General features: G+C 40.2%; 1 protein-coding gene across 1 annotated transcript in view; it reads left to right on the top strand.

Moving 5' to 3' along the window:
• mvp (major vault protein) overlaps positions 1-18,437 on the top strand; it is a 29,478-nt gene extending 11,041 nt beyond the window's left edge. The window contains exons 3-17 of the mRNA XM_033645138.2: positions 27-222; positions 871-994; positions 1,532-1,663; positions 2,539-2,633; positions 2,953-3,189; positions 4,893-5,018; positions 10,660-10,881; positions 11,325-11,560; positions 11,648-11,845; positions 12,711-12,855; positions 13,391-13,602; positions 14,702-14,818; positions 15,085-15,211; positions 15,433-15,621; positions 17,308-18,437. Coding sequence (XP_033501029.1) covers positions 27-222; positions 871-994; positions 1,532-1,663; positions 2,539-2,633; positions 2,953-3,189; positions 4,893-5,018; positions 10,660-10,881; positions 11,325-11,560; positions 11,648-11,845; positions 12,711-12,855; positions 13,391-13,602; positions 14,702-14,818; positions 15,085-15,211; positions 15,433-15,621; positions 17,308-17,433 — 2,482 coding nt within the window. The 3' untranslated portion in view covers positions 17,434-18,437. The remainder of the gene's footprint in view (positions 1-26; positions 223-870; positions 995-1,531; positions 1,664-2,538; positions 2,634-2,952; positions 3,190-4,892; positions 5,019-10,659; positions 10,882-11,324; positions 11,561-11,647; positions 11,846-12,710; positions 12,856-13,390; positions 13,603-14,701; positions 14,819-15,084; positions 15,212-15,432; positions 15,622-17,307) is intronic.
• Positions 18,438-23,160: the final 4,723 nt, after the last annotated feature.

Here is a 23,160-nt window from a genome sequence, read left to right as displayed (position 1 = left end):
TACCGATTGCTTCTTCTCTTTCTCAGAGTGCTGTTTCTGCCGGTCCGGATGATCATGGTGCCGCCGCGGCACTACTGTGTGGTCATCAACCCCGTGGCTCGAGATGATGACAACCAGGTCCTCTTTGACCAGTCAGGTCAGGCCAAACTTCGCCACGCTGACCTGGAGATCCGCCTGACCCAGGACCCGTTCCCTCTGTACCCAGGAGAGGAGGTCCAGCAGGTCAGTCAGAAACCTTTCTGTTATGTTCATCACAAGGCGACGCAGATTTGGCTCACAATAAAAACATACCTAATACAGATGAAAAATAACTTGACTTTTATCCTAATTATGATTTTTACCCTAGTATCTTTAAAATTAATTGATATTGGAACCAGGATGTTACCCTTTTTTGAACAAAGAATATCCCAAATAAAAAGACATAGCAGACCACATAGTCTTACTCCTTTTCTGTATTTTTAACATAAAAAAATCTTTATAGTTTAATAACAGAAGAGTGCATTGTTCTTTGTCACAGGAGACATATTTGACTCCCAGTATTTGTAAAAAAACTTGTGTAAATAATAGAAAATATTCAGGAATGCTTTATTTATCTCTCATCCCAATTTTGTTCAACCACGCTGAGTTCGAAACACTTAATTTTTATTATTAGTTAGAAAAAAATCTTTTTAAAGAGGAGAAACTGGAAACTGACGCTTTTTTAATTAATTATTTTACTACAGATAAAAAGACGACTAACAAACTAATGACATGGTCCACACTCATTTTTTAATCTAAGAAATAACATCTTAACAGTTTAATAACAGAGGAGTGCTTTGTTCTTGGTTATTGGAGACATATTTTATCTAACATGCAGTATTTGTTTTCCAGGATGTGACTCCGCTTCAGATCGTGTATCCCGACACGGCGCTGCGTCTTCAGGCTCTGCTGGACTTTGAGGAGGAGGGAGGAGAGAAGAGGGTGGCCGGAGACGAGTGGCTGTTCGAAGGACCAGGTGTGTTTTTATACAACTCTAAATGCATCCATCATATCATAGTAACATCATAATAATATTACAGCAAAAGGTGTGAGAAAACAGTAAAATTAATAGAAATTATTCAGATCAGAAAAATCTGAGTATGAATTTAATTTTAGATATACAATGTATTTAAATCATTAAAACATATTTTACTTATTTAGGGATGGATTATTTGCTTTATTCATTTCCTCTAATTCCATGTTTATTTTATATATTTCACTCTTCATGATTTTATATTGTTTACATTGTCTGTTAATGTCCATGCAAATTGAAATGATGAATCTCAAGAGGTTTATCTTTAAATTTCTAAATAATTAATGAGTAAAATAAATGATTTTTAGGTCCAACAGTCTCCTGACTCAACAGTAAACATTGGCAAGTTGCAAAGTAAATGTGTGTATGGCAAACCTTTGTTATATATCTTAAAGAAGAAGGAGTGGGCTTCAAACATATTTTTGTATTTAACTTCTGATAAATGCTATTTCAGACCTTTGAACTGTGTTTTTGTGGCAGGGACCTACATTCCAAAGAAGGAGGTGGCGGTGCTGGAGACCATCAAGGCCACTGTGATCAGAGAGAACCAAGCTATCAGACTGAGGGCTCGCAAGGAAGGAGTAGACAGAGGAGGAGTCCGCAGGGTCACAGGTAACTTGTAAAGGGCCCAGGGTGTCTTTCACTTGGACAAACCCGACATTAAAATCTTGAATGTGCGGTTCAAGATTGTGTTTCCACACAAGCGATAGCCCTGGCAGGAGGTATTATGTTTTCGCGTTGTCCGTCCATCCGTCCGTCTGTCCCATATCTCAAGAACACCTTAAGGAAATTTATTCAGATTTGGCACAAACATCCATTTGGACTAAATGATGATGGTGGTCATAGGTCAAAGGTCAAGGTCACTGTGATCTTGTCAGTCTCATTTTTGTGAATGCGATATTTCCAAAACACCTTGAGGGATTTTCCTCAAATTTGGCACAAATGTACACTTGGACACAAGAATGAACTGATCAGAGTTTTGTTGTCAAAGGTCAAGGTCACTGTGACCTCACAAAACGTGCTTTCAGCCATAACTCAGAAATTCCTATGCTAATTATGACAAAATATCACACAGATGTCTAATAAATAAAATGATGAAGTGATGACATTTTATATCTAAAAGTCCAAAGGTCAACCTCACTGTGACATCATAACATTTTGCATGAAACACTTTTCTGGTCACTTTTAAATTGTGCAGATTGTATGATCCTCTGTGCTGCTGGGGGAAGATGTGTGTGAAATATCCAGGTTTTCACAGACATGGATGTAAACTGTAACTGCAACTTGAGGGATTCGCAGAGGCATACAACTGAATATTGAATATTAGTAATTCTAGTTTAAAATATACTCAAAGTTTAATTCATGTAATTATTTTTGCGTAGTCCTCTAAATTAATTAATTAATTTAATAAAGTGTTACTTCATGTTGAAGTTGAGTAAAAAAAAAATATTATCAGTGATTCTGATTCTGTGCATGTGTTGTTTCAGGTGAGGAGTGGCTGGTCAGTAAGGTGGGAGCGTACCTTCCAGGTGCCCATGAAGAAGTCATTGATATTGTGAACGCTTTCATCCTTACTGACAAGGTGAGTCAGCTCCTCACTGTGTTTTTCTGCTGTATAGCATCAAATGTGTTTCCCTCGCCCTGAAACTCAAACTGAAAACAGAACAAACTTCACTGGATTGAAGCTGTTGGTCCTGATGTCTCAATAACATCCAGTCTTTTGTCTAAAGCTCATTATAAGCTTTCCAACAGCAGCGATCTTGAAGCTTTACATCTCACAGATGGGTCGGTCTTGTCGTGTTAAGGAGCGACATTTAAACTGTAAAAAAGCTGTCAGCTGCATTAAAAATCCTGAAAACACATGGAATCAGAGCTAATTGAAGCTTCACTTTTCTCCTCAGAAAGCGCTTCATGTTCGCGCCCTGCGACCCTTTAAAGATGCTGGTGGGCGGGACCGCCGCACAGGGGAGGAGTGGCTGGTCACCATGGCCGACAGGGAGGCTCACATCCCTTCTGTGGCGGAGGAGGTGGTAGGAGTGGTGGATGTGACCACTCTGAGCAGCAGACAGTACTGTGTGATACTGGACCCAGTCGGACCCGACGGGAAACCCCAGCTGGGACAGAGGAAGGTGGTGAAGGTGAGGAGAACCATCCGTCCTACATCTTCTGTCATGCATCTCTGAATTTCTTTTCACTTAAATGTAATTAGGTTTGTAGTTTAAAGTTTCTGTTGGTATTCTGCCAAATAATACCAATTCTACATCTACAATAAGAGGCTTTCTGATATTTTTCTCATTTTTTTTATGTTATTTCCTCCCAGAAGGTTCAGCAAAACCAAAATTATAAGAAAATGAAACATGGTTTTCACAACATCCTCTCCAACATTTTAATATCACTAATAAATTATATTTATCTTGTTGAATTGGTAGATACGTTTTGTGTGTTTTTGTTTGAACAGAAGGCCAAAGCGGAAGCGTAATTATTATGTTTTTGGTTTGTCCATCCATCCCATTCTTGTGATATCTCAAGTAGGCCTTGATGGAGTTTCTTCAGATTTGGCACAAACGTCTTCTTGGACTCAACAATTAACTGATTAGTGGTCAAAGGTCAAGGTCACTGTGACCTTGCATGTGTCTCATTGTCGTGAACATGGTATCCCAGGAACACCCTGAGGGAATGTCTTCAAATTTGGCACAAACGTCAAATTGGACTCAGGAATGAACTGATTAGAATTTGGTGGTCAAAGGTCACTCTGACCTCAGAAATACATTTCTGGCCATAACTAAAGAATTCACACACAAATGTCTAACATGATAAAATGATGAAATGATGGCATTATATATCCAAAAGGTCAACGTCACAATGACATCAAAGTGTTCTGCAAAAACACTTTTATGGCCGTAACCCAACGTCATAACTCAGGAGCAGAAGTGGAGACACTGAATTGGTGACACGTGCCTCATCCCTCTCCTCGCATCACTGCGCCGCTGTTAGCGGCTGTTAGCGGCCAGTCGCTAACAGCCTCATCCCTCTCCTCGCATCACTGCGCCGCTGTTAGCCGCTGTTAGCCGCTGTTAGCGCTGGCCTGTGATTGCATTACCATTCTCCCTCAGCAGCTCTCTCTACCTGGGAAAGGCTACCCCGATGTGGGCCTTCGTTTTTTTAATTCACGGGCCACGCTGCCTTTTCTATTCCCTTTTGCGCTTTCTTGGCGACAAGGATTCCGTCTCCCATGATGCTGCATATGCATGATCCTGCATTATGCTCAAAGAGTGGGATTTTGTTTCAAATTTGCCAGGGTAGTAGCGAAGCGTCTCTTGCTCCTCTCCTTTGGCTCTTCAGTCACGCAGTGCTGGCCTGGCTCTCAACGAAAACGCCAAAGGCGGTGCTGTATGTCCCTTGCTGGCGGGTGTATTCTCAAGATGGCAAAACGTAATGGAACCCCACAGACGACTTACCTGCACAATGTACAAACAAATCTGAAATTCTCCTTTTACGAAAATAAGTCAGATTATTGGTGGAGGTAATGGTACACCAGTGATGACATATTTATGAATGCAGACATCAATTTTTGCCAATAAACAACTGGAAATGTTACACAATGCCCCTTTAAATACAAATCATGTAGTTTAAAGCATCATGAATTCGAGCCAATTCCAACTTTGTTTTTCTTCCTTAACATTAGCAGGTTTACAGAATATTTTGTGTTGTTTCTAGAGGGGGAGTTTTGCAACATAGAACCCAGTTTTCAGCTAAAAGCCACTGACATTTCCTGTATTCTGTTCTGCAGTAATATTTCAGTTATATGTACTGATATCCAGATTTTCTTTCTCTCTGCCAGGGTGAGCGCTCATTTTTCCTGCAGCCGGGTGAGCAACTTGAACAGGGCATCCAAGATGTCTACGTGTTGTCGGAGGAGGAGGGTCTGGTGCTGAGAGCTGTGGAGGCTTTCACTGACACTGAGGAGGTGAGGAGAGAAATCACAACAATGCAACTGATTCACATGAAGGGTGCCAGGGCAACAAAATCCATACAAACATACTCAGGTGTAGCCATTTGACTCAAAGTTGATCCCCTCCCCTAAAAAAAGTGTTTTTCTTATATTTACATCCCTTTAAATGTCGGACCTTGACTATACAAGCTTGTATCTGTGCATAGTTTGTCAGTACTAGCGAGGTGTTTACATTCCTCAACTGACGGGGCTAATGTCTGTGCATTTCCTTAAAATCTAAGATTCAAACATATTCCAGTAAGCTAGATTAGGTATTTCACTAATACAAAAGCCAATCACTGTCTATTATAGGAAACATACTGATGGGGGAACAGTCTTCAACACAACACCGACAAAGAAACCTGAAACCTCCAGCACAGAGCAGACTTGTCAGTACAGAGGGCAGAGTTGTCTTTAGCATAGTGAAATATTTAACAGCAAACATGGTAGAGTGTGAATGTAAACCAGACCAATGTCAACTCACCGTGACATCTTAGCAGACATTATTGTATGTTTCACAAGCACCAACACTGTGTCGGCCACTGCCAGTCACAAGCAAATAAGCAACTTATCAAATAAAAGATGCAACATACACTTTCCGCTCTTAAATGTCTGCTAGTCGCCAATTATGGTTCACAACAGACTCCTCATCTGAGTCTGGGTCTTGTTGAAGCTCAAACATGTTTGGCTGAATCTCTTAGATCTTTCCTCGAATGCTAACATTAGCCATCATGACGCTGGTCTTATACTAGTCAACCGATCAGCAGTGTACCTCTAGTAGCACGGTGTCAGCTCTGGAGAAAGCGAATGCAGACCCTATTGCAAGCAGCAGCAGTGGGCGGGGTGTGAGACCAGATTTGAAAAGCCCCTTTTCAGACTTTTCTTTTTTCTTTGACTTTCTATGAGGGAAAATCATGTTTAACAAAATACTGATATATAACATATCTGGAGGGGAACTTTAAGTAAAAATGGTAAAACCACAGTGTAGAAATACTGTGTTAAAGTTAAAGCCCTGCATTCTCAACTTTTGTTAAGTAAAACTACAAAATTGTTAACATCAAAATACACTTAAAATACCATAAATACTTACTGTGTATCTTATTAGGTTATTATTATTGATGTATTAATGTATCCATCTCTTCAATGTTGTAACATTTAAAGATGGTGCTATGTAGTGCTGGTAGTTTAATCTAAAATAATATATCAAAAATGATTATTTGATTTATATTTCGTAATCTTAATCTAAATCTGTGAAGTAACTAAAGATGTGAGACAAATGTTGTGGAGTAAACAAAACAATTTTAGGGATGCATGATATTGGATTTTTTTTTGCCGATATCCGATATGCTGATATGTAACAACTCATTTGACTGATTGCCAATACCGATATCGATTAGGGCCGTAACGGTACATGTATTTGTGTCGAACCGTTCGGTACACGACTTACGGTTCGGCACAACCCTGTACCGAATTATTGGGCGCAGGATATTATTTTATTTTGTTTTATTTTAATTCCGTTTTTGCAAGCCAAACCATTTAAAATATCTAGTTCCCCGCTGGACATAATTGAGTGACGGACCAAGTCCGACTGTAAATCTCCGCCTTCACTTTGTGCAGCGCTTTCTCGCAGTTTGACAACATGGCAAGTGAGCCTGACGAACCTGAAGACCCACCCGCAAACCTTAAGTCCTCCGTTTGGGAACACTTTGGTTTCACGGTAAAATACGAAGATGGAAATGCTGACAAGACAAAAGCAGTGTGCTGACACTGCAGAACAGCGGTCAGGTATGTACTGAAACACGTCTAACATGCTAACGTATCTAAAGCAACACCACCCGAGTTTGAACGTTAACCGGCACGACTAGAAAAAGCAATCTGGTGCAAACTACGATATCGTTGTCATTTAAAAAGAAAGAGCGTTTCCCTGACCATCGTGCTAAAGAAATAACCAACGCCATTGGAGTTGAGTAAAATTGTTTAAGCTGCAGTTTAGATATAAGCATGTTTTGTTTACTGCACTTTAACAAACTGGGAAAGCTAAGTAAGTTCCTAGTAAAACTGAATCTGAGCAGGCTTTAAAGCTGACCAGCTGCACTATACTTTTTATTTTAATTGAGTAAAACTGTTTAAGCAGAAATTTATATTTATATTTTTCATTCAAAAAATGTGTTAAAAAAACAGCAGGATTTTATTTTTCACTTTTATATTTCTATTTTCATTCAAACAATGTGAAAAAGCAGGATTTTATATATATTTGTTTCATTCAGAAATTGTGTAAAAAGAGTTAACTGCTGTGGTGGTATGTTTTAATAAGGTTACCAATAAGTAAAAGATATTTAATAGTTGTCTATTTTTTTCATTACTGTACCTAAAAAAAACGAACCATGACTTGTGTACCGAGGTCCGTACCGAACCGTGATTTTTGTGTACCGTTACACCCCTAATATCGATATATCCACTTTTTTCCCCACCTAATTTTAGTGTTCATCAAGTCTCTTCCGTAGTGGAATTAACATCATATTATGCATGCATATTCTTATTGGGATGGTCCGCCAGAAGATGGAGACATGAAATACAATACTTTTCAATGGATGTGATAGTCATTCATTGTGCAAAATTTAAAAATTTTAAAGCCGATATTCACCGATACCAATAAGGTACCGATATTATCATCCATCTCTACAATATTTCCTTCTGAGATGTAGTGGAGTAGAAGTATACAGTAATTTAAAATGAAATGCTGATCATTAGGTGTGTTTAAATCAACATAAAAAATTACATTTAATGTGTTTAAAGCAGGTAAATGATGATAAATGATTAATGCTGTGTGAAAAGTTTCTGCTTCAGTTAACTGAATTCTTGCAGACATCTGAAGGTGGCAGGACACATACTGTATGTTGAAAAGTCTGTAGCCAGAGTGCAGTGGCATTATTGTTCAGTGCATTTACACAGTAAAGCCATATGCAGATGACACCATGCTGTTACACAACAACCACAAAATAGCTCTCATTGGACTGCTATGGTAGAATTTGTAGCATGTTAATGATCACCACACCCTCTGACCTATGTTCAACACCATCCAGCTCTTTAACACTTTACTGCACAAACATGACCCAAAGCTGCAGGTGGAGATTGCCACACAGTCCACACACCTCACTGTTTCATGCAGAAGAGGCAGTAAGAGCTCTTTAAATCTGAACAACCATGTCAGACCCTTTTATATGTTTGCATCTATGTTTCTGCACCGGTCTTTAAAGAGTGACTGCCTCAGTTAGGGAGTTACTGGAGTGGAGAGGAATGAAGGGAGGGCCAGCATAACTTTGAGCCAACTTAGATGTCTTTTGTTCATGCTCTGATGGTTTGTAAAGCTTGTCTTATGCAACCAGTTGATCACAGAGAAGTTAATACAACAATAAACTGCATCCTCACACAGAGGTGTGTCCAGATGATTTACCGCAGATCTTTTCAGCCTGGTATGAAGTGAGAACTCAGGGGTGTGTCTCTGCCCTTTCTAGTTGAAAGTTTAAAGTCTTTTGCAAGTTCAGCCACACTTGGCATCACTGATAGGAGTGGTTAGAGGTGTGCTCTGTTGCAGCTGCAGATTATTGCAGGTATTTCTGAGAACAGGGTGTGGAGTTTGGTGTGAAGGATTCCAAGGAAACACCAGGATCGGGATGGTTTGTCAAGGTCAACAAAAACAAGATTGTCAACTGCTGCTGTTTGCAAGTTGTTTTAAACTCTTAAGGCCAAAACACACCGGTGGCGTACGACGCGCATCAAAACAGCCGCCCCCATTATTTTCTATTTACACACCCACACCGTGCCATGGCACTTTACGCTATTGTCCTATTTTTCCAGCGTCACCGCCCTTGAAAAAGCGCTATTTTGTGGAGTGGAGTAGAAGTATACAGTAATTTAAAATGAAATGCTGATCATTAGGTGTGTTTAAATCAACATAAAAAATTACATTTAATGTGTTTAAAGCAGGTAAACGATGATAAATGATTAATGCTGTGTGAAAAGTTTCTGCTTCAGTTAACTGAATTCTTGCAGACATCTGAAGGTGGCAGGACACATACTGTATGTTGAAAAGTCTGTAGCCAGAGTGCAGTGGCATTATTGTTCAGTGCATTTACACAGTAAAACCATATGCAGATGACACCATGCTGTTACACAACAACCACAAAATAGCTCTCATTGGACTGCTATGGTAGAATTTGTAGCATGTTAATGGTCACCACACCCTCTGACCTATGTTCAACACCATCCAGCTCTTTAACACTTTACTGCACAAACATGACCCAAAGCTGCAGGTGGAGATTGCCACAGTCCACACACCTCACTGTTTCATGCAGAAGAGGCAATAAGAGCTCTTTAAATCTGAACAACCATGTCAGACCCTTTTATATGTTTGCATCTATGTTTCTGCACCGGTCTTTAAAGAGTGACTGCCTCAGTTAGGGAGTTACTGGAGTGGAGAGGAATGAAGGGAGCCTAGCGGACTGGAGTGTGCTTTTTTGTGTGTGTTGGGGGCGGCACTTGACTCGCATCAATGACGCCGCCATCATATGAAGCCGCCGGTGTGTTTTGGCCTTTAGGCTAGGTTCTCAACAAAAAGAAGTAATATAATTTAAGATTAGTTCTAATCAGAGTTTAGCAAAACCAGATCTAAAATGAGTAAATCTGTATTTATTGACTTTATTGGTTGTAAACAAAAAAATAAAATAGAGTTTAAGTAATATGTCGGAGATGGGCCGCTAGCCTAGCATCTGCTAATCTGTGCTCACCATCTGTCGCTGATAACATAAGATCCAGACATGCAAGATATTTTTACCAGGAGCCGAATTATTCACAGAGGACCCCAGCCTTATCTGACAGTCTGTATGGGCAGGTGTTAGTGCCAGCAGATATTCAGTTTGATTGGTTACGGCTTGACATCTTTTGGTTATACAGCAACAGCAGCTGTACAGGTTTGATTCATGGGGTTGTTGTTGGATGTTGCACTTAGGCCTCACAGCTTAAGTGTAAACTGGCATTTTAGTGTTCTAACCAACCTGAAGAGAGTGAGTGTAAAATGGTATTTCAAGGTTGGTTGTGTGGTGGCATTAATGAGGTTTGGAAAAGGTGTCTTTGTTTCAGGATACACACTAGTCTTCAGTACAGTAACACACAGGGATACTATAAGGGTTGTTTGCGGGAAAAGTGAATGGAGTTTGGTGAAAAATACCAGGATCTCATCTGTTAAACTCTTTCAAGTAGTGTCAGATGTTTGAGGACTGAGGTGATCCTATCCTTCACTGCACCGTCTTTTGTTCTCTATTTCTCTTCTTCTCTCCCTTCTTTCCTTTGAATCAAACCCTGCCATCCCTTCATTATCACTCCCTCCACCCTTTATGTTTTCTCCTGCCTTTTGAAATTTCTTCCACTTTGGGTTTTATTTTCCTTCCAGTGTCCCTCTCCATCCCCCTCTTCTTCTTATCATACTCCCCCCTCTCCTCCGCCTCCCACCTCTCCTCCGTCTCCTCCCTCCCCTTCCCGTCCTCCCCGACTCCAATGCATCGCCACGTTAACCCTTCTGTCCCTCCTCCACCTCCCCCTTCCCCGTTCTGTCTGCCAGCGCGACGAGGAAGAAGAGGAGGCGGAGGAAGAGGAGCTGATGCAGGAGAGGGCGAAGCGCTCGCGGAGAAGTGGCATCCTCCGTCGCCCTGGAGACCGCTGGATGCTACGGGGTCCCATTGAGTACGTCCCCCCTGTTGCTGTTGAGGTGTTGGTGAAACGACAGGCCATCCCATTGGATGAGAACGAGGGCATCTACGTCAGGGACATCACAACTGGAAAGGTACGAGTCGGTAACTCTGTTTAAAGGGACCTACTGCTGTGTCTTTTGAGTCATTTTCTGTGTAGAAGTGTCAGTTGTGAGGATTCTCTGCTTCTTATTATGTTATGTGACAGCACACTGAAAATCAAACTCAGCTAGTCATGTTTAAAGAGGTGCTGTTGCCCTTAGTTGACATCAGATAGACATCTTTTAAAACTCGTCCTTGTTCATTTGTTCAGGCAAGACTTAAGAGTCAGCTGTTTAATTATGTTTTTATAACCCTGTATCCATCCTGTGATCCAAATGAAACATCCACATTTTCTCTCATCTCAGATCCCTGAATTTCCTTGAGCATCTTGAATGTCTCGATGCAATCTTTCGATGATTCTCAAGCCTTTATGGAGTTATTTATTGGATTAAATCGTGAGTCCAGCTCACCTCCAGTGTGTCTTGCTGCCTCTCAGGTGCGTGCAGTGATCGGTCACACCTACATGCTGACTCAGAATGAGGAGTTGTGGCAGAAGGAACTTCCTCCCAATGTGGAGGCACTGATAGTTTCTCCTCTCGATCCGCTTGCCGACCGCTCGGACCGGACCAGAACCGGAGAGGCTCGGGTCAGGGACAAGACCAGAGTGGTCTCCTACAGGGTCCCCCACAACGCTGCAGTCCAGGTCTATGACTACAGAGAGAAGAAGGCCAGGTGGGAGTCGGTTTCCTGTGCTGATGGAAGGATGTTATCTTAACGTGATGAGCTGACGTGGTGGTGGTGTTGTGGTCTTGTCTTCAGGGTGGTGTTCGGACCAGAGATGGTGATGCTGGGGCCTGACGAGCAGTTCACCGTGCTGTCTCTGTCTGGAGACAAACCAAAGAGGGCCAACGTCATTAAAGCCATCTGCCTCCTGCTGGGGCCCGACTTCTTCACCGACATCATCACCATCGAGACAGCTGACCACGCCCGGTTGCAGCTGCAGCTCTCCTACAACTGGTAACTGTAAAACAACCTGGGCTGAGCTATTTTCAGCACAAATAAAAGCTGGGTTCAAGAAACGCATGTCTATGAGAGATAAGAGCTCAGGTGGTTACCTCAGATAAATGTTCTGTAGCTGATAAAAAAGCAGGAGAGTGACAAGAAACTGCTAAAATAAAGTTTTTGATCTAATTTAAAAAGTATTGTAGCACTAAATATTTTTTGTGGTTGTCATACTAAAACAAAAACTGCTAAAACTACAATACATTTTTTTAAGAATAACGGCAATTTTATGTCAATAACCAGATTACTAGACGCTAACTCATAGCTAACGGGAACTAAAAGCTGAGTCTAAGCTAAAGGGAACTAGTTGCTGACTCTCAGCTAAAGGGAAAATAGGCGCTGATTCAGAGCCATAGGGAACTAGACGCTAACTCTAAGCTCAAGAGTACTCAAAGCTGTCATAAGCTAAGGGGAACTTGAGGCTAAGTCAAAGCTAAAATGATGTGGAAACTTACTCTAAGCTAAATAGATTAAAGAGCCGCAGAACTATGAAATAAAACAAATTTGACAGATCTTACATTAAAATTACTTTATTAATAACACAAAGGTGCAGTTTCCAAATTTGCAGTAACAATGGTATGCTGTTGTGTTTCAGTCAGTAAATATAACACATATTTGTGTTTATGTGTATGCACAAACACAATATGTGCAATAAGTGCTTCAATTGAAATTGTCCAGTTTACTTTATCATCAAACAAACAACTGAAGACACCTCAACCCTGCCTCTGTACACTCCTTTTTTGTGATACATCTTCCTGTCTTATTAAATTTAACGTCTCTGACCACGATCCCTCTTCCTCTCCTGTTTATTTCTCTTCAGGCACTTTGATGTAAAGTTTCCAGTGGACCCTGCTGATGCAGCAGCTCTGTTTTCAGTTCCTGACTTTGTCGGAGACTCCTGCAAAGCCATTGCCTCCCGAGTCAGAGGAGCCGTCGCCTCCGTGCAGTTTGATGATTTCCACAAGGTTCATATTTCACTGTCCTCTGTTCTGCTTCTCTTATATATTGTAAAAGAAAGGTATATGTTTGAACCACATGGACAAAGTATTTCGATCCTGTACCACAATAGAAGTACTAACACCACACCGTTACAGTACTTTGTTACAAGTCCTGCATTGGAAATGTTACTTTATGTACGTATAATTATGACTCATGCATTCATTAAAAACAGGACTTAACTGTTGTAGCTGGTTGAGGTGGAGCTTACTTTGATTGTTTAACTAATGATAAGAAAAAAAGCAGCAAAGCCTCAACATTATTGAAGCTGGAACCGAGAAATGTTTTTACATGACAAGTGATTTAAACCATCAAATTAGCATCCAGTTAAATTTCTCTAAGTTGATTAAAGGACTAATCAATTCACCTATACTCCTATAACCTGGGGGAGTTTAAGTTTCGACAAAACAAAATGTTTCATAAACTTTTATGAAGGAAAAGACTTAGGCATCTCAAAGATATCTTTTAGGCTGCTCATCAATCTAAGATCTCTCTTCTTTGCAGAACTCAAACCGGATCATTTGCTCGGCGGTGTTTGGGTTCGATGAGAAGCTGGCGGTTCGTCCCAGCCTTCGCTTCAACCAGAACAACCTGATGATCAGCAGCGTGGACATCCAGTCTGTTGAGCCAGTTGACCAGAGGACACGAGATGCCCTGCAGAAGAGTGTCCAGCTGGCCATCGAGATCACTACCAACTCCCAGGAGGCTGCGGCACGGTCAGAAGCGCCCACATACACACACACACACACACTATACTACCATCACAGCGTGTAATTTCTGCATTTTTCTACATGATGTCTCTTTTTAGCTAACAAATAATGCAGTCACCAGTCCACTCTGTAGTGGCCTGGGTTAGTTGACTAGTGCTCAATAGTTAGAGGGTAACTCTAAGATAAGGGGACTAAAAATTACCTCTAGAAGCTAACTTTAGGCTAAGGCTTTTATCCCTGCAAGATCAAATCCCACCTCTTTGTCTTTCCACCATTTTCTCATCTGCTTAAGAAACTCTTAAACCTCTTAAAAGTCATTCTCCCTGCTCCTGACTTTTTTACACCCTATGAGTTCTCTTAAGGGCTAAGATGCTTTGTGAATAACTTTTATCTTTACCAGTATTTAGTCCTAACTTTAAGGGGAAATGTTAAGAAAATATCTTAATTTTAAGATTTTTTTATATTCGAATTTCATCACCAGGAACACCTCTTTCTATTAGGAAGCTTTGTGAATACGGCCCCTGCAGGATAACTTTAAGCTAAGGGGAACTATAAGCTTACTCTAAGCGAAGGATACCTAAATGCTTACTCTAAACTAAAGGGAACCAGAGGCTAAGGAGACATAGAAACTAGGTGGAGCTTGCCTGATATCAAAAAGAACTGCCAACTCATCGCACTTGGTTTCAGTCTGACCTTGGGTCCACTCTAACCAATTTCTGTGGGGGAGAGGTATTCGATTTTCCTTAGCCAGTCACATAGATCAACATATCTGCTTTAATCTTATGTCATTTTAAGTGCGCACTGAATGCGTAGCCATGCCAGGCCAGGCCCCCAGGAAATGCACTGGACTTTGACTAAGGGGAACTAGAAGGAATCTAACTTTAAGGGGAACTAGAAGCTAACTCTAAAGGGAATTAAGGGGAACTAGAAGCTAACTCTAAGGGGAACTAGAAGCTAACTCTCAGGTGCGTATTTCACAAAATGATTTCTTTTCAGATAAAGCAGGAATTTCTAAATAACCACAACCAGCATGATGTTTATCACAGAAAGAAATTAAAGTCTGTTTTTTTTTTGTGTGTGTGTGTGTGTGTGCGTGTGTTTGCAGGCATGAGGCGGAGCGCCTGGAGCAGGAGGCACGGGGTAAACTGGAGAGGCAGAGGATCAACGACCAGGCAGAGGCTGAGAGAGCCAGGAAGGAGCTGCTGGAGCTGGAGGCACTCAGGTAACCACAGAGTCACTCCACCAACACCAGCTTTCTCGTGTTTTGACAGGCAAAGAACCAGTTCCCTGCAAGGAGAACTATTGATATGTTTTTTATATATTTTGATGCTAAATACTTTTGTAGTTTTTACTGAAGTGAGATTTTGAATGCATTACTAATACTTGTAACAGAGTATTTCTACACTGTGGTATTACTGCTTTTACTTGAGTGAAAGATCCGAGTACAACTTCCACCTGTGGTATTAACCCTGTCTGTTTGTGTTTCAGTGCTGCAGTGGAGAGTACAGGAGCTGCGAAGGCTGAGGCTCAGTCTCGGGCAGAGGCAGCTCGTATTCAGGGAGAGGCGGCGGTTCATGAGGCCAAACTGAAGGCTGAAGCTCAGAGGATTGAGGCGGTATGTCCAGACATTCTGTTTCACCTTTCAACATAGACTTCTCTGTACAGCAGAGGAAGAAATACTCTTTACCCCTCTACAAATGAAGTGGAAGAAAGAGTACAATATTTCCCTCTGAGATGTAGTGGAGTAGAATTATTAAGTATACCTCAAATTTATGTGACAGACTTATGGAAGGTAAAACAACAAACGTGTGTGTCTGTGTGTCTGTGTTTGAGTAGGAGGCAGAGCTCCAGCGGCTGGCGAAGGCTCGTGAGCAGGAGCTGAGCTACAAGAAGCAGATGGACAGTCTGGAGGTGGACAAGCAGAAGAGTCTTGCTGTCATCGAGAGCGAGCGCTTCAGTAAGCTGGTGGAGAGTCTGGGCACCGACACGCTGACGGAGATGGCCAGAGCCGGGCCCGAGCTGCAGGTACGATTGCTACTACACTGCTACCACCACTGCTGCTGCTAAGGAATACAGTGATTTTAGTTTTATACTCGGCTCTTTCTGTGGCAGTTTGAGTTTAACTGAACAAACTGTATTTTGAACTTGAATTACAAAGTCTCAGGTGGGGGAATGATCAGTGGTCAGTTTCCACTATAAAGTAAAAATACTTAGAATTCAGTTTAGTTTGTGCTATGAGTTTTGTTCATCTTCTGTGACAGTAAAGGTGAATATTTGGGATTCTTGGATTGTTGATCAGACAAAACAAGACATTTTAACATGTCAGCTTGGATTTTAGGGACTTGTGAAGGACATTTTTCACGCTCTACTTACATTTTTGAGCCCAAATTTTCATTGGATTCATCAAAAACTAAAAAAAAAAAAAAAGTGCACTCAGTAGAGTGCAAATTTCTGCAGCCGTCCATGCTGATTGTGGCCACTCTAGACAATTCTTGTAATTCCAGCAGATGCAGCATGTTCCAGAGGCATCCTAGAAATACACGCCTTGTCTGTTTTTGATGGAGCCACAGTGTGTCAAACAGAGCTGATCGCGTTTTCCTGCCAACAAGCACTGGATGTGAAATATAAATAAGATGTAATTGTGAGAATGAATGGAAACCCAGCCACAAATTTGTGATTCATGTCATTCATAACTGGACTTCAGTGGTATTAACTTTGTCTGTAGGCTACAGCACTATAGTAGGAAATAACACAATTAAAACATACAAAAAAGAAACCATTTAACTGCCTACTTACTTATGGTACTTATGATAAAAGCACAAATATTAAGGAAAAATGACCAAATCCACAAAATTGGGCAGGCAAAACGCTCCACTTCTGAAACACATTTGGTGCGGTATGATGCTGTGTGGCGAAAAGGACTAACTGGGTCACAGCTGGGCCCAGTGGAATTGTCCCTCTCGGCTCCCTTACAGTCAGGTTGGAGGTGAAGATAACAGAAACAGAGACTAATTCATCTTGTATTATGCTCATTTTCAGTGGATCATAATTTCTTGGGTATGGAATAAATCTGCACATACCCCAGTTCAAAGTAAGACCAAACTTATCTATGGATGTCAGTTTTTGAGCCAAGGTAAAGGCGGAAATGTAACCTGCAACAGATGCTGAGGCTTGTTGTTTTAAACTGAGCCGATTTCTGGAAAACTTGCGACCCCTACTGGCCGGTTAAGAGGAGTGAGGAGTCAGCAGTCAATGACGATAGAAAAAACAGGTTTTTCAATAATTATGAATCATTACAACCATAAGAGATCCTTGAAGATATAGTTATAAATGTACACACAAAATATGAGGCTGATTGGTCAAGTAGTTTGTGAGATAAGCTGTAGACAAACGGAAACACACTCACAAACACACTCGCAGACATGTACGAACACACACACACATGATCCTCTCCAGGTATAAGCTAATTAACATACTCAGTAGTTGTAGCCCTACTAAATACCACAGTTGCCCACAGTCCAACTTGACATCTTCAGATGTCTTGTTTTGTCCAACAAACAATCGAGCAGTTATTAATGAAAATTCATTTTCTTTTGAGCAGCTTATATTTTAAACTCAAGGTCCTTTTGCTGAGTTATTTTTTCTCCACCACCACGTTTGAAATGTTTGTCACAATTTGAAAAACTTACCATCTTGTTTCCCACCCTCCAGGTGAAAATGCTGCAGGCTCTGGGGCTGAAGTCGACCCTGATCACAGATGGGTCGTCACCCATCAACCTCTTCACCACAGCCAATGGCCTGCTGGGGGCGTTGCCGGGACAGGGACTGGGACAGTGAGGATAAGAAGAGGAGATGGAATAGGGAACACAATGTCCAAAAGTAAACTTCAACAGATGCTCATCTTTCTGACACACAGAAACTTAAGAGTTTCTGATGGCCGATACTAGCAAGACAGTGTGCCCTTTACAGATTTAAAGATACACTTCATGGATTGGCTAAAGCACCCCAAAAACACCCTCCCACATCACTGTAGATGTTTTAAATATCCACTTTAGGTGGTCACTTTTGTGCTCTGTACGAAAACCAGGCAGTGCATCATTAAAACTTTTAATAAAACCATTTTCATGCCACGATTTGCAAAAACTGAAAACTCTGGAGTTTCCTCGAGAATTGAGTCTGAAAGGTGAAGTGTCTTAGTCTGTTTCTTTAGACTGTAGGAAACCAAAGTCCCTCCTTCCACTTTCCAACTCTGTACGTTTCCTTCACATACCTGACAACACTTTGATGGCCAACACATTAAAACTGTGTGACACAAACTGACAATATCAGCCCTAATCCTGTCTGTTTTCTCTCTTCAATAAGCCTTACATCTTGCTTTAGCTGACCTCCGGTAGTTGAAGTTGTCACCTCACTGTGATGTGTGATTACAGATGAGGTCAGTGAAACAGTTTATTGTCTCTGTCACTTTTGCACTTTGAGCTCTTAAAATGAGAGTCGGTGGTTTATTTTTGGACAGAAAACCAGCATGAAGACATGTTGTGTATCATGGTGAAACATTTAAATAAACCTGTGCTGCATATGAAGAAGAAATGTGCCTATAAACAAACTGACAGTGTGTACTCACATAATCTGACAGCTAGAGATTCCTGTTTCTGCTTTGCACTATGTCCTCCAGAAATTGTTATTGCTGATGTTTACATGGTCGATATTAAACTTTTAAAGTTTCTGTGTGGTGGTAATAAAATAAAATAGGATAGTTTTGACCGCCTCTCTTTGCCTTACAATCTGCTGTTGTTTCTACGTAAAGAACTGTGTGTGAGGCCATTAAAATACTGCTGCCACCTCTGTGTCTTTGCTATTTATTAATATCAAACCCTGATATAGTTCACATTTAATGCATCAGTTTTGTGGAAATGCACTTGATGTACACTTTTCCCATGGCCCAAAGTGTCAGGAGGACCCCTGGCCTTCACTTGCAAAATGTCAAATTAACACGTAGCAACAAGGAAGAGACTCAAAATGACCAGAAAAAGATTCCAAGAGGCTGCAAAGAGACACAAAGTGACTACAACAATAAGCAAAACAACCACAAAGAGACACAAAACAACCAAAAAAGGGATGCAAAATTACCTGAGATAGACAGAACTACCTCAATGAGATAGAAAATGAGACCCAACAGACTAAAAAAAGACACAAAACAACTAACACAAGATGACTAGAGACACAAAATGACAAAAAAGACATACCATGATATACCAAAGATACAAAACAACCAAAAAAAGATGCAAAATTACCTCAAAGAGACACAAAATTACTCCAGAGACCCAAATGACTACAAAGAGACACAGAACAACCACAACCCCCAAAATTCACCAGGGTCCATTGCACCACACCAGTCCAGTTTTTGGCGACAGTGTTAGGGTTAGACATTTAACAATTTACACTGTATCATGTTGTGAACTATTCACCTACATGCTTTAATAATTGTATTACTCCTCTCAGCTCCTGAGCGTATGCTTTTAAGTCATCTCTTTGCCTCTGCCAAAGTGGTAAGGAGGTTTTGTTTTTCGGTTCGGCTTGTTTGTCAGTAGGATTATGGAAAAACTACTTGCCTGATTTTCATGACACCTGTGGCATGAGCCAAGGAAGAACCCATTACATTTTGGAGTGAATGGAAGTCATGGGGCGGATACTCAAATTATTCTTCACTTTTATTGACATTGTGAGATAGGGCATTTGGCTGTGGCAGAGGTCTGCGCTGTCTGAGTGCCCTTTGAGCTCTAACTGTAATGCGTCATGGTGGATCCTAACATGGAAGTGAAACCATCTGTGCTCTGATAAACTCACTAGAATACAGCTGAGTCCATTTCATTTGATTGATGATGATTTGACACCATTTTTGATTTTTCACTTCTTTCCTAGTCCATCTATCATAACGACTCATGTTGTTTTTTATATGAGTTTAATACATGTCTTGGATGAGTCACACAGTTTTCTCTTAAAATTATAACAATGCAATGGGTATCCACTTATAATAAACAACTGTTTTAATTAGAAACTGTTGCATGAAGACTTGACAGGCTTATAAATGATGAAACACACATAATGTAAAGTAATGTTTAATGTTACTTTACAGTAGTGTGAATTAACAGAAGTGAATATTTTCTAAGTTGGACGAACTCCAGCAAGGCAAATTTAAGTTCAATCATCTAACTCAAAGTGCATTTAAGTTTTTTGCTTTGAAATTTAGACTTTTTTTTTCACGTTTTCCTTTTTTACAGTTCAAATTTAAGTTTTGATGAAGTGTTCTTGAGCAAGACATTGAACTCCTCCCTCATTGCTTGCTGTGTGGCTGAGAGCAGCAGCTACTGTAAATGCTTCAAACAGGCATGTTTATGCTTTAAAATTAATATTTCATCAGGTGATGTCAGGTAATTTGAGACAGAAGGTAAAATAGGATAAAAAGGGTTACATCTTGGGCTCTTTAGATATTAGCATCCACTCACCAAACATGTCATTGCATTGTTATTTCAAGAGTGCTTTGCATTAACCAGTAATTAGGGGCCAGGCAGCCTAAGCTGCCAGGATCCTATTGTTATCCTGCATGTTCATCTTCTTCTTCTTCTTCTTCTTCTTCTTCTTCTTCTTCTTCCGAGGAAATCCTACTTCCCATGCGCGAAAAATCACCAAACTTTGCACAACGGTCCAGTCCCATGCCAGATTGCCAGGCCAATAACAGGCCAATAATCCTGATGGTGGCGCTACAGCAAGCCTCTAAAGTTCAAAATTTTGAAAATTCACAACAAATCAACCATATGTGCTACAGATTTGCAACTGTTTTACAAAAACTGTAAAACCTATTAAACCTATCTCCTCACACAATTTTTGTTCAATTGACACCAAACTTGCTACAGAGCATCTTCAGACTGTCCTACACAAACTATGTTTCTCAGATTTTTGATTTATTGAAAACTGAGCCTACAGTGCATCAAAATGTTTGACTGTAAAAGGTATTGTAAACATATATGTGCAAATTCTTGCTAAATATATTTTCAATGTTCATTAAAAAAATTTTGGAGTCACGGTAGATGATGTTTGGAAAATATCAGAATTTTATCTCAAAAACTTTTTTACAGCATTTTGAATTTCACTCTCATGCGAACAATTGAAGTCAATGCAAAAATGGCATTTTTAAACATCAGTTTTTCACTTATGGAGCCAATAAATCATTGTTAAAAACAAATCACCAACATCTCCATTCTGTCTAGATGCAATATGTGTATTTTCGGATTTTTGTCTTAATAACTGAATTTTGACAGCCGTTTGAAATCTGCCTTTACACACTAACAGCTGCTGTCTTGCACACAGGTGACTGGCTTAGTCAATTTGTGAAGCTACATGTGACATGTCTGTTTGCCAGTTAGCTCAGTGAGATAGAGGATGGTTCTTGGTGTTGAAGACTGTGAGTTCAAGCCTCAGCTTGTGCAATGTTTCCATATGAGAAATGTACCTAAACTTTTCATAAAGGTCCAGTCCCATGCCAGATGTCCTCAACTGGAAACACAAGACAATAGTCCTGATGGTGGCGCTACAGCAAGCCTCTAAATTTCAAAACTTTGAAAATTCATAACAAATCAACCATATGTGCTACAGCTTTGGAACTTTCACATAGAAATTTGCTTTTCCATGGCATGGATGGCTACTGTCTGGCACCCTGATGCTTGGCTTAGTCAATTTGTGAAGCCACACATGAACTGTCACTTGCCGATTAGCTCAGTGAGATAGAAGATGGACCTCAGTCTAATCAATCTCATAATTATATGGTGTAACTTCTAGGTTGTGATATGCTTTGTTTTAGTGTGTGTGTATTACATTTTTCACATGGGTTTTTACGTATACCACACATTCAGTGTTTTATAATGAAATAGATTATGACTTCTTAAGAAAGGGACCACTGAGCTGCTGGTTTAGTGCTGGGTCAGACATCAGTGTTTAACAATGTTATTGAAGCTACAGGGAACAGAATAACAAACATATTTATATAAAAGAAACATCAGTATGGGATTTAGAAAGCGTAATTTGGCTGTGTTGTTTTGAGACCAACAACAGGACACACTAGAGTTTTAGTTTAATGAGAATTTAAACTGCACATAGGGCCTAACATTTCCCAATAATGGTACAAGTGGGTTTTTTTTCTGCTTGGCCTAATTTTATTTTATTTGTGCAGTTTTGCTGCTGAAAGGTAATGTTGATTTCCTTTTAAAATGAAGCTGTAATGGTGCATTTACAATTTTACAAATAGGCCTATCTCTGCTATGAATCATTTCATTATTGATTAGCATTCCAGTTATTTTCTATATTAAATGTTTGTCTATAAAATTATGTAAAATTCATATTACCTTTCCCCAATTCCAATCTGGCATCCACAAACATCTCACTTTGTCTGACTAAAGGTCCAAAACCATGATTAAGCAAGATTTGAGGGGGATATCCTCAAATCTGTGAAGGTAACTCCAACACTGATGCCTGAAACAATCAATCCATCTTGAAATAGTTGTGGATTAATTATGTGTTTGACATATTGATTTATTGACTAATCATTGCAGCTGTAGAATTCCTATAATGAGCTAGAAGAAGTTTTAAACATATCTACTGCAGAGTTGTCTCCTGCTAATAGCTCAGTGAGATAGAGCATAGTCTCTTATGCTTAGAATTACACCTTTTTTCATCTTCCTACACTCTGCTTGTTGCTCAATGCAACAATGCCTAATTTTGGCTAAAATTGCCCGGCCCCGACCATTGCTGCGCAATGATTGGTCATTATTATTGGTCATTGATTGGTCTCAGATAACTAGGACAGGCAAAGCAAAGAGTCAAAACAATTCGGCGAATGAATATTAAAACACAACCTTTGAGGGAATCCCTCTACGTCCTTCATGGGACCAATATGCATGACGATTTCCCTTATTAGTCTCTGAACAGCAACGTTATGGTTGAACAACAAGTTTTACTGTAGCCATAAAATTTGCGATCGCCGCCGTTCTACTTTTTGTCCAAAACAATAAATGAAAAAATGAATCTGTGAAAAAACAAAATCGGGCTGTTATTTGAATTTGGTTTTGTCATTTTTCGTTTTTTAATTCTGACAACAAAAACGGAAAAACGGCGCCATTTTCTCGTTTTTTCGTTTTAAACCAAAAAGGAAAAAACGGGAAAACCACGGTATTTCCGTTTTTTTCGTTTTTGGTTTAAAACGAAAAAACGAACTGCCTGAAGGTACCCTGACCTTAAGGTAGTCTTAAGATATTTTGGTGGTTTTCTTGTAGTCTTAAAGTGTCCTAAATGACCTGACTTCATCCTGCTTTTTTAACTTTCTGTTCATATTTTGGTGCAATTTTCCAAATACTGTGTCAGTTGCATCGACTTGAGCACATATAGGCTACAGTATTTACCAGCTCTGGTAAACCATCGTGCCACTTTGTGTTTTGTTTTGTATACGTGTGTTTTAAAAACATGTTTTAGTTGGTGTGCCACAGACTAGCCTATATAATATGGAGGAAATTA

The sequence above is a fragment of the Epinephelus lanceolatus genome, chromosome 18 (genome assembly GCF_041903045.1).
Source record: "Epinephelus lanceolatus isolate andai-2023 chromosome 18, ASM4190304v1, whole genome shotgun sequence".
In the NCBI taxonomy this organism is placed as follows: domain Eukaryota; kingdom Metazoa; phylum Chordata; class Actinopteri; order Perciformes; family Serranidae; genus Epinephelus; species Epinephelus lanceolatus.
The sequence above is the reverse complement of the archived record's forward strand: the minus strand, read 5'-3'. Positions and strand labels throughout refer to the sequence as shown.